The 11,976-nt window shown below is 33.8% G+C and overlaps 3 protein-coding genes across 3 annotated transcripts; all 3 read right to left on the bottom strand.

Annotated features, from left to right (window-relative positions):
* Positions 1-675: 675 nt before the first annotated feature.
* LOC122592061 (glycine-rich cell wall structural protein 1.0-like) lies at positions 676-1,566 on the bottom strand. Its single transcript, XM_043764272.1, has one exon. The coding sequence runs from the start codon at positions 1,564-1,566 to the stop codon at positions 676-678; it is 891 nt and encodes a 296-aa protein (XP_043620207.1).
* A 1,624-nt stretch (positions 1,567-3,190) lies between these two features.
* Positions 3,191-7,854, bottom strand: LOC122593151 (oleoyl-acyl carrier protein thioesterase, chloroplastic). The gene is made up of 7 exons (XM_043765516.1): positions 7,448-7,854; positions 6,159-6,292; positions 5,949-6,062; positions 5,564-5,659; positions 4,972-5,059; positions 4,813-4,881; positions 3,191-3,572 (listed from the first exon to the last, which is right to left on the bottom strand). The coding sequence occupies exons 1-7, from the start codon at positions 7,793-7,795 to the stop codon at positions 3,315-3,317; spliced, it is 1,107 nt and encodes a 368-aa protein (XP_043621451.1). The 5' UTR covers positions 7,796-7,854; the 3' UTR covers positions 3,191-3,314.
* Positions 7,855-9,335: 1,481 nt separating this feature from the next.
* LOC122593379 (EG45-like domain containing protein) lies at positions 9,336-10,419 on the bottom strand. Its single transcript, XM_043765775.1, has 3 exons — positions 10,162-10,419; positions 9,765-10,038; positions 9,336-9,644 (listed from the first exon to the last, which is right to left on the bottom strand). Exons 1-3 carry the CDS (start codon positions 10,268-10,270, stop codon positions 9,638-9,640), a joined length of 390 nt encoding a protein of 129 aa, XP_043621710.1. The 5' UTR covers positions 10,271-10,419; the 3' UTR covers positions 9,336-9,637.
* Positions 10,420-11,976: the final 1,557 nt, after the last annotated feature.

The raw sequence follows: 11,976 nt of genomic DNA, 5'->3' as shown, positions 1-11,976 counted from the left end.
CTCATCATAAAATCTACAATCATTGTTTATTGTCAACCATCAAAGACCTGTAGAATACTAATGAACAATTGCAACAAGTGAACAGTTTGCCCCTTGTTACTGTTGAATGAATATTTCAAAGATCATGATCGAGCCTCGATCTTGACCAGCACTGAAACATTATAAAAACAACTTCCATTTTAAATGTTTGTCTAATATAGGGAAGTGAGAGTCAGGTAGCCCACAATGTTTTAGACCCCAGAGCTACTTGTTCTGGCTGTGGGGTTAAATATAGTTATATAGACTTATGTTAAGTGCAGGCATTACACACTTTTTTGCATTATATGTTTACGCGCAGATATATGTATTTGTGACCAGTTAAACCGGTGTGCTTCTCTTTTCTGTGTAATGAGCTCTGTTATGCAGTTTCGGGTTTGAGTCGCTTTGTGATAATTTTGTATGTGTTACTGGCCCGGCCAGATAAATGATCGGTTGATATAGGCTGGTTCTAGTCACACTAGACGCTGATTAGTGGTTAGGCTTCGATGTATAAATCAAAGTTATAGCTACATTCAAATCATTATTATAATTATTTCTATTTCATTCAAAGTAGGAAGATTATATCATACATAAATATGACACAGAGGATGAATTTCATAAACTTCAATTCTACTTTTCATTAAAAGCTTAATTTATCTAGTTGCCCGGTTTCCCATTCTTCTTCCCGTTGCCGCCACCAGGCCTTTTACTCCACCATGGCCACCCCCTCCTTCCCCAACCACCAAATGGATATCCACCCCAGATACCTGGCCATCCACCACCTGGCCAAAATCCGCCACCAGGAAAATATCCACCACCTGGCCAATAACCCCCATAATACGGATATGATGGGTCATAGCCCCCTCCATATCCTTTACCTCTTCCTGGTCCACCGTACCCTCCATATCCATCACCCGAATCATAACCTCCCCCTCCACCATATCTGCCACCATGATCTTTTCCACGTCCTTCATCATAACCACCATCTTCTCCACCATGATCTTTTCCACGTCCTTCATCGTCGTCCCCTTTGCCTTCATGATCACCATCTTCACCACCATGATCTTCTCCAGGTTCATCATCATCATGGTCATCGCCTTTTCCCCCTTCATCACCATGATCTCTTCCTGGTCCATCTTGTCCACCACCTTCATGATCACCACCTTCATCACCATGATCTTGTCCAGGTCCATCATCATCATGGTCACCACCTTTTCCCCCTTCGCCACCATGATCTCTTCCTGGTCCATCTTGTCCGCCACCTTCATGATCACCGCCTTCACCACCAGGTCCTTTTCCAGGGCCACCTTCGTCTCCTCCACCTTGATCATGACCACCACCACCACCATATCCGCCATATCCACCATCTTGTGATCCTCTTGCCACAACTCCCCCTTGTTCATCTTTAACTGCTACCCGTTGTCCCTCATCACTAACCTTTTTCTTTTTCACAACGTCTCTCGCACCTTGTGTTACACTTGCACTCTGAAACACGATAAAAAAGATCGCTACTAGTACTATAAGAAAATGTTTACCGACTATCGCCATTTTGTGTTAACTGCTAACTAGCTCTAAATTGCATGATCTAAAAAACATGTAGAAACACCATTTATATACTACAAGAAGATTTATCAAACCATTACTCTTTTCACATCTATTTAATGTTCACATTAATCTAAAGGGCAACTTACTTTACTTCAATTGGAAATACATCTAATACTCTATCTTAACAATACAAATCTAATTAACCCTATTTGTTTAACAACTACTAATGCATTAATTTTTTTGTGTTTCGTATACAAACACTAGCTTAAAATTCTGAAAGTATAAATGTACTGCTTAAGAATGTACTTAATATTACAGCATAAAAAGGTAAAAATCGTAGTGTAACGTAACTCATTTTTCATGAATTTAATTAGCAACATTCTACTTCAAGTAACTCTGCTAATGAAGGATTCTGCTTTGGGCATGAACAAAGCAAAAAGAGTATGTATTTGTATTTATTGTATGTCAGATTGTCAGGATATTTATCAAGGACTAATTAAATATCTAAATTTGGTATTAAAACTTAAAAATACTGTGAGAAATTATCAGATTTTTAATATAGATTAATACCAATTACAAATGTATACATTAAGCCACAAAACTACGGTATTTTTATATGAAAGAGTGAATACATGAAGTTTTATTGTACTTCTGATTATGTTATATACTAAAACCTTCAAGAACCTTTAATGGTTATCTAGCTATGACTCAGTTTTACGTGGATGATTTATTCTCATTCGTGTAATTTTTGGGAAGGCAATAAGTTGTATGGGTATAATAATGGTTAGTTTATAACGAAACAATATATATGAGTCTGAGTGGTTCTACTATAGCTTGAAATTTGAATCACACTGAGTCAAAATCTATGGATTTCTAACAAAAAAAAAAAAAAAAAACATGCTCAAAACATAAAACAAATGACTTTTCGATTGTATTCTTTGCTTCCTGAGCCATGTGTAAGTCTTAAATATCGCCTCTGTTTCCTCACATCATTACAGATTGGTGCCTAACAATGCACCCAAGGATTACAGATTGGTGCCTAATAAATAATAATGCACACAAGGAACCATCTGGTTCCTTAAAAGTAATATTATACCAAAGGGATAAGTATCTTGGAATGTAAAAAACTTTGAATGAATGTTTATAGTAGGAAATAACTAAAATTGTGTATATTATATGTAAACAACTCGAAAATAATGTTTATTGTATGTAAAAAAATATACGTGGCAACCATATAGAGGTGCCACTTGTAGAATGCACCCAAGGATTACAGATTGGTGCCTAAGAATGCACACAAGGAACCATCTGGTTCCTTAAAAGATGCAAGATTATTGAGATCTTCAATTAGAAGCATATAAACAAATCCCTATTACAAACTTTCGTTAAACATCTTCATAATCTTCTGAAAGTTTTAAAGAAAAAGGAGACGCGTTAGTAAAGAGATCTATGATGTGGAATCCGATGTGGTAATTCCATGTTAATATTGTAAAACTTTATAAACTTATGCCATTGTAGATACACTAAATATCAATATCAATTTGGTATATAAAGTGTTGAAATCAACCCAACCTATACCAATAGATAATTGAATATGCTGATTTGCCACCTAGTATCACTCGGACTAAAATGATCCACAAATATTGAAGTTAAATGCATATTGTCAAGAAACCCATCTAATAACATACAAAAATTGGTAAAGTAAACAGAATACAACTGGAAATATGCAAAGCATTATAGTTTTACTGTTATGCTCATCTTTTTACTGGCTTTTTTCTCCATTCAGTGCGACCCCTGTTTATTTCCAGACCGTCACCAGATGATCTCAGCAAATGCAAAAACTTACTCATACTTTCTCCATCTTTTTTGGAAGCAACAGATCCATTGCTTGAAACATCGAGCGGTTCAGGAGTGGTGAGAGAATCTACTATGTCATCATGCTGGCATTCACGTCTATAATCTAATGTAATAGTTTGCAGTTCATGAGTGTCTATGACTTCTTGTGGGATGCTCTGTTGAACAAAAATGTATTAGCATGCCAATAAAAAGCTATTCAACCAAATAGTAACCACGATTACCAAATGTGACAAATCCATCCCATTATATTTATAAGCAGGTTGGTTCATGTTATCTTTTATCTCTAATGGGTCAAATAGGTGAAATTAAAAAACCTAGCTAAAAGGGAGATAGGTCAAACCAGTTAAACGTCGCCTAAAAGGGTATATTTAACACATGGAGATATTTGTCAGTAGTGCAAATGAAAGACTTGGTCAATCATGCCCATATTCAGCTGAACAAGAAAATTGCCATTTTGGCCTATTGACCAACCTGGGCAACCAACCCCTTCTTACATCTCTCTATAATGCTTACATAGAAGAATGGAAGTAAAAGTATATATACACTGATTCCATCAACAGTTCAACTTGGCCGTATACAAGATTTTTATGTTGTAGACTTGTATACAATCAAGTCACAGATTGTATGACACACTCCTTAAGATATCTTTTTACTGGGGTTATTAATAACAACAAACATATCTGATTTGAAAAGAACGGATACTGTTAGAAGTTAGAACAAAGATTTGGCTAGGCATGTACTCAGTTATCCGGATTGTTTAAGCGTGAATTGCCCGAATACAGACTGGATTTCATGTTTTAGTCAGTTTTAACTGGAGAACCTAGTATAAATATTATCAGATTGATTGAATTCCCTTGTTTAACTTTGTGTTTTTTGTTCTTATGTTATGTGTGTGCAATGTTTTGTTTATTCCATGCCATAAAGCCAAGGTTTCACACGCCTTTATGACCAATAAGGCTACGTTTATACCATGCCTGGAGTATCGTACAGGGTTTGAGTCATGTTGTTAGTAAGAACTGCTACAAAACCACTCAAAACATGCTTTAGGACAAAAAAAAATATACGATACATTACATTTTCTTTTGTTTCATGATATACAGGGTTCCTCTCTGAAGTCTATATAACCATCCCTTTTAAAGTGTTGATCCAAGAGTCTGATTATAACAAATCCATATCCATTGGTCTGTTTCATCATATACTACTTTACCCCTTTTCTCCCAGTTGTGACCTGAACCCTCAACTATTTGGTTGTGTAGCCTTAATTACACCAGGAGAGTGCTAGGCCAAAGGCCTATTGGCATAAAGTAATATATTAGACACTAGCTCCTTAGAAAGTAAAAAGGTTTCTTACGATGTTTATAAACACATTCAAAAATTGAAATTAGTTTGACTAACCTCAAGAACCCATCCAATGTAGGTAACATTGTTGACATGCTTGTTCATATCCAGATCAGCTCTTCTCGGCTATATATCAGGAAGGATTGTTAAATACTTCAAGTTATATATATATCGAGAATTAGGGAGCTTTGTAGAGGATAAAATATGCTGTCTTACCACAAGTCCTAGCCTGGAATATTCAGCAGGATCTTCCAGTTTCCCTATTTTCTTCAGGCTGCTATTGTTCTCTTCCGGAAATGCTAGTCTAAAGCCACAATGTAATCAAGCATAAACATTTCGCTGGTACTGAAACAAATATCCTTGCCAACTAGAGATGAAAAGTTGGTGTGATGGGCTGCGTAACCGATTTAGACAGGGCCATATTCTTAATATAGTAGAAACAGGTCAGGTTGGCCAGTTTATTAATAAGAAACTAGATACCCAGAACTTTTATTACAATAATAGCCTAATACTTTCAATTAATTGATTTGAAAGGCACCGTAAAATAAAGATATAAACTAAAAAACTTTTCAGTATTTCTTATATGACCTGTTTGGTATGTACATAACCCAAATTAACCCATTCAAAATTGCCACCATTACCAACTGGCACAGTTGTTCTGTTATAAGGAACACAGTTTTTTGTTTATGTGAGCTTAAAATGCAAGTATACATATATCATCACTGTTGAGGTCAACTCTCCCACATATGTTGTTTTCAGAAGGCATCAGCATCTTATGGAATGATAACTTTGCAGAAATGAGATGTACCTCAATGTCTTTGGACAAAAAACTAAGTATTCATCTCTGACATCGTCACTGACTTTCTGGAGTCTCCTAGTATCTTCATTCATCATCACCCACTTGCTGCAGTTTTAACTGAACTTGTTAGCTTATAATTTTAGTGCTACATAACTGTTTCTGTGTATAGCCTGTTTAGCAAATTAAAGAAAGAATGAGTCTAAGTAACACGTGTGTCCAAATATCTTCATTGAAAATATAGTAAAGAAAAATAATCCGTCTAGACTGATCACAAAATTCTCATAACTTAAAACAATCATCAAAATGGATAAGAATGAACTATTCAAATAGATGATCAATTTATCTATATTCAAAGCATGTGCTTTATTTCTATGAGAAAGATTATGTAACGCACCTGGTAGCTCTTCCAATGACCTCACCATTGGCATAATCTTTGAGAATCCAATCACGTCTAGTCCCAATCCTTCCTTCACTTTGGCACCAAGTTTCAATTTCAACCACGTCACTCCTAGTATACATGCCAACAGCCAAAATGTTGAAAATAGCTTGAATGCAAATAATTTATGCCAATGCAGTTTAAAAATAAAAAAAAAATGTACCATACCAAGCAGGGTACTTGTAAATTTCAATATGCATTCGTGCAGTCACCCATATAAGATGCAACTTTCTCATTGTGGTTGTAGTGGCGAACCCATCGGTTGAAAATCCAACACTCTGAGCATGATTACCTCCAACCTCCTACAATGTATCAAGAAATTGTAAGACAAAAAAAAAAAACATTCAAACCAACAGAGCTCAAAGATCTGCAGCATCGACAAACACATGTGCGACAACTATTGTCACCCAAAAAAAGGATATTACAAATACTTGTAACACCTGGTGCTACAGAGTCAGAGAAGTTTGGTACAGGACTCAAGCAACAACCCCTGGATTGAGTTTTTATGTAAGTTCTTATAGTCCTATAATTCACTTTTATATGAATAATAAACTAGAAAGTGATGCATGCACTGTGATCATTGACCCAGACCAGCAAAGATTGGGATTGGGTACTTGACAATTAACTTATTGAGATGCCAATGGTTCAAGTATGCATACAACCATAGCAGCAGGCTTTACTATATAAAACGTGGCTGATGAAATTAGAATAATTACATAAACTTGATAGTTAATCAAAATTGAAGTAGTACAATGCACTAACCAATGCTTCAAACACCATACAAGCACACAAATCCAAAAGGCTGAAACCAAGCTTACCTATCAACCCGGCCCAACCAGCTGATCTGCTTTCACAAATATTTTTAAAATAAAGCATGTGCTTTGATATCAAATGCCCCCATCACTTGAACCAACTAGGATACTGGATACAATCACACAATTCACATGCATAATACAAAAACTTGACTAAATTTGTATAGTATCATACGAAAAAGAGTTTTAAATAAGAGTTATTCCATAGAAACCCCTAAATTCAATCAATTTTAAGTAAAATGCATTCACAAAACAATGATATTCCCTTCCTTTCAACCAACAGGTAATAAACTCTCATTTCAAAAAAGAACACGGCTTTAACAAAAACGATTACTAAATTACACTAATTACATTGTCATCAATTTCTTCTCATTGAACAGAGAATTAACAATTTGCATCAGATTATTCAAACTGCTTCACCAAATTTAACCTACACTTATATACCGGCTACAATCTACCATTTTCGATAAATGTACTCATCGAGATTATCATTACAGGTTTAACATAATATAGTTACCTTAACCTTCCCATGATTAAATTCTAGTTCCAACTAAGCCTAATTCTCAAGCCAATTAGCACTTTATTTTACAAAATTACACACAGTAAAAACAAACATAAAAAACAGTAAAAAATTAATGAACAAACCTGTAAAAGATTAGCAATAGTTTCAACAGTAGCAGTTTTATTAATCCCAACTTCATAACATCTTATTACAAATCTTTCTTTATACGACAATCCATCTTCCGTCAAACTACCAAACCGGAGCTCCTCCGCAAGCTTCCTTTTCTCCGCCAATCCAACGGCGGCAACCCCATTCGGATGCTGACTTGTCACCGCCGCCATAACCGGACCTCCACACACCCTCCATTTTAACCCAACAACGTTGTTTGGTCGGCGAATTGAAACGGGTTTAAGTGGACTAATTACGTCTCTAAACACGGCATTGTAGCTCAAAGTGGTTGCAGCCATCAATGCAGTGTTTAAGACTATCATGTCCACAAAATGAAAATTGTGTGTTTGGTGGTCAGTTTGGTCTATGGGACGACAACTGTTATATATATACGTGTATATATATATATATTAAGTGAAAAATGTTTGTTTTGGATTTGTGTGTATGAATGTATATGACGATGGAAACAATGTTACATGTGATTTGACATATCTGACATTGGAGTGTCGGTTTATTTACTTGTTTGCCATTAGAGTCAGTTTTAAGTTTGTTTTCGTTAAAAGTCATTAGTCATAACCTCTGTTTAAGTTAGTCCAATTGTAGGTAATCAAACAATGAGAATTGGCAAATTTGTGTGTGTTATGGTCTTAAATTACATTTAATTTAGATCAACATGACTAGATATACTTACTTTTAAATTATTTTATTGCTATTAAATAACAATATAATCTGATATTATTTGTTATTAACCAAGTGACGCAGACGGAATACGAGATAGATAATTGATTCTGTTGATTCTAATAATACTCATAAACAATTTTTCTAAAGTTTTGTTAATTCAAATTGAATACCGAAAAATTTGGAATTTTCACTCCAAAACACACATGCTGTGTATATAGGGAAAAATGAAAATTTGATATATGATAAATTGATCACTTTCCCTTGATTACAATGATATAAATAAAGCTGCAAAATTTGAATAGGCCCTAAAACACAAATGGACCGAAAGTTATAAAAAAAACAAAGTTCAAAAAACCCCGAAAAACTTAAATAAAGGCCCATAACTCATGGGAAATGGCGTTTTTGTAGTTTGATGCTCCTCTTTCCAACGGTTATTTCAACTGGTCATACGTTAAAATCGGAGCTCTGTAGCAAAAGTTATGACCATTATAGTGAAAGTCTTTTTTTTTTTTATCATGTCTTAATCTTTTAAATACAAAAGGGTTGGGCCTACATCACCAAATTTTTCTCTTTTGATATATGAAAAAGACTTTTTATGTCATTCCCATTTAGGTCCGATTCGGATCGATCAGATAATTTTACTTTCTAAAATATAAATTATGTGTTTTAATTAGTTTAAAAGTGACCGAAGCAAGTAAGGTATATAGATTTGGTAAGGATATTTCGCACATTGGTTATGACGAATTGACGAGTTCGGGTTGACTGGAGAATAATATCAAACGACCTTGAAATCTAAGCATTCCCAAACCTGCTCATTTTTTATTGGAATTGAATTCTTACCCGTTGGGATCTTTATGTATCATACGATCGGTTTTATCACCCGTTAGAATATATATTTATAAAACCTTAATTTTACATAATTTAAATCATCAAAACTAATCGTTATAAAACTAATAATAATCAAAGTAAACTGAATTGAATGCACTACAATGTTGAAAAAAGCACTAAATTTGAATATTGATCAATAAATTACTTTTCAAGTTCATAAATAATCAACGAACGTTCGACATAAGCTTAATTGGATTAATTAAACATACAATATATTAAGTAACAAGAACGGTTGACAAGTGACTTAAGATAAATATAATTACTAGTAAATTAATATATACGAAGTAAACCAGGTAGCGAAAATGATACTCGTATGATATATCATATATGTAATATATTAAATTCTCACAAGTACGTACGTACATAAACAATTTGTAAATTAAAAAGCAACAATTTATTTAGCAATCCAGACATATCAATTGTCATGATACATATATACTCGATCAGAGTTAACACACTACTACTATTGACTTGTTGCATTTATTTGACCATATATAGTATATCGTAAGCTAGAGCTAGCTTTTATTAGTATCAGTATATATATATACTCGTACTAATTGGCTATATATCTGGCTTCTTGCACATATCTTGGTAAATTAGATCCTGCATATCATAAAAAAAGTAACATAATTAAAGATATTAGTATTAGTCAAATAATGCTTAACAAAAACTACATATATTTAATTAAACTTGGGTTTAGTGCATGTATATATAGTTACTTACCGGTTATATTCAATGTTAATTCTACCGGTATCAGGATTAGCAATAACTGCATAAGCCTCTTGTGAAAGATCAACTTGATTACCAGCACATCCGGGACAAAGATCAACAACTGTTACATCAACACTCCGGCCGGTGCAACCTGGAGTCACGGCATTGGTTGTGCCGGTGCAAGTCACGCGATACCTAGTCCCACAAGCCGCTCTGTTGGCAAACAAACCACTATTTGCTGCTAGAATCATATTGCCACGGTCTTCAAATCCAAAACATGACGATGCTACGTACATATATATACACAAATACGCAATCAACATTAACATTATGGATTATATATATAACAAATTCGATCGAGCTAATTGAGAATATATATATATATATATATATGTTTATATTCACGTACGTGTGTAGGGAGGAGTGTAGAAAGTTGCTTGGCCAGCAATGGCGTGAGCAACTGAGCTGAGACATGCAACCATGGCGATCAAGAAAAATGCTCTAGTCATGAAACCCATTTGGAATATTATTAATTTCTTTTGTAATTAAACCCGGCCTAGCTAGCTAGCTATCTATCTAGATATATAATGAGTACTATACGTTGATTGTGAATTACTACTCCGTATTATATATAGCTAGGAAGTTGTATACTTAAATTGATCGATCTACAAAAAAGGCTTTCCTATTTATAGCCCAAGAAACTACATACATCATATCGTACAAGAATTTTCTTCCATGCATTCAATTATTCAACAAAATACAAATATTATCTAGTCTAGTACGTATATATAAAAGTCAAGAGAACACTGTATATATGAATATGATATGATCTCAAACATTTGTTCAATAATATGACTTCTAGATTGTTGACAATTTCATGGAAATTAAAACGCTTGATTTTCGCACCGTTTTGTACCTAGCATTTAATCCTCACCACTTTCGCTTTTCTTTTTAACATCTGAATTTACTTTACTTATACTACCTACATATTACATGTATGTATAATAATATTCGTAAATAAATACAATATGGACAAAATTATACGAGTATATGCTATTAAATTTAAAAATCAAAAAATTCTACCAGTACATTTTTCCACGTTCTGCCTATGTGAGTGTGGTATGTTTAATTACCTCTCTAATTTTTTAAAGTTTTTTAATTATAGTGCAAAGTGTATTTTTATATATCTAGAAATCATTAGAGGTTTAAAAAAGTAATTTGAAAAGTGGCCGGGCGTTATGTTTCCACTGAAAAATTATCTTGGAAAATTTGATTAGAACATAATTTTACTTTTTCATGATTTCTTCCTAAACATTTCTAGTAAACACCTCATTTTTCCATGACCAAACAAGAGCCCTTGTGTTTTATATTTTGATTTTTCTTGACTTAAACCGAAAACTAACTTAATTAGCGGCACTAACTACACATCTTTTTGTCAAAGATAGGCCAAAAATGAATAATAATAAAAATAAATAAATAAATAAATTGATGGGAACTTAATTTTTCGGCCCGTATATTTTTTTGGTACCCACAAAACTCCAACAATAAAGATAGTGTCAAAGTAATTCAGGCACAAATTAATCTGTCTTTGATAAGATTCGAACTTAAGTTCTTACAAAGAGTGACGGCTGGTGACCATCCCACCAAAATGAGATGGTTAAAATAAATATATGTAACAAGACGGCAACAAAATCTCGAAAACAAGAGAGATCAACCATCCAAGCAAAATCCTTAGGAGCCGCTCATGCAGTCATCTGGCATCAATATAATGATCCCACGGCCACTAACATACAAATATTTTGCTTGATTTTTATAAAACAGTCGGTTTCTAATAATTATTGACTAATTGTATCTTCAAAATGATATTTCGCATAATTTGGATTGTTTCGAATAAACAAACTTTAACATGAAATAAACAAGATGCAATAAGGTAATGACATGTGGTCATGGGGTTTAATGTTGATTTGAAGAATTTTAATTTGATGGTAGCTTCGTACCCCAAGTCTTTTCTCCATCTCTTTAAAACTTTAATTATATACTACCTGTTAAAAGTCCAACTTGCAATTAGTTAGTTACCATGTTCTTCCTTATATTATCTCCCATCTCACTTAACTTTCATATTTTTCTGTTTGGTTTTTTTGAAGGTTTCTCTGTTAGTCTGTTATAAGTTAATTATTTAAGTTTTCATTTCATATCTAGATACTAGATTTTAGTCCGTGTATAT

This window comes from Erigeron canadensis, chromosome 3, assembly GCF_010389155.1.
Source record: "Erigeron canadensis isolate Cc75 chromosome 3, C_canadensis_v1, whole genome shotgun sequence".
Classification (NCBI taxonomy): Eukaryota; Viridiplantae; Streptophyta; class Magnoliopsida; order Asterales; family Asteraceae; genus Erigeron; species Erigeron canadensis.
This window is presented reverse-complemented; position numbering and strand designations above follow the sequence as displayed.

What these genes read in the sequence shown, in the direction of transcription:
- LOC122592061 (XM_043764272.1), bottom strand. Translation starts at nt 1,566, where the DNA reads ATGGCGATAGTCGGTAAACATTTTCTTATAGTACTAGTAGCGATCTTT.
- LOC122593151 (XM_043765516.1), bottom strand. Translation starts at nt 7,795, where the DNA reads ATGATAGTCTTAAACACTGCATTGATGGCTGCAACCACTTTGAGCTAC. An exon ending in ATTTACAAGTACCCTGCTTG is followed by an intron (nt 6,063 to 6,158) that starts GTATGGTACATT and finishes CATGTATACTAG; the next exon opens with GAGTGACGTGGTTGAAATTG. An exon ending in GTCATTGGAAGAGCTACCAG is followed by an intron (nt 5,660 to 5,948) that starts GTGCGTTACATA and finishes TTAAAACTGCAG; the next exon opens with CAAGTGGGTGATGATGAATG.
- LOC122593379 (XM_043765775.1), bottom strand. Translation starts at nt 10,270, where the DNA reads ATGGGTTTCATGACTAGAGCATTTTTCTTGATCGCCATGGTTGCATGT. An exon ending in CTACACTCCTCCCTACACAC is followed by an intron (nt 10,039 to 10,161) that starts GTACGTGAATAT and finishes ATATGTACGTAG; the next exon opens with CATCGTCATGTTTTGGATTT.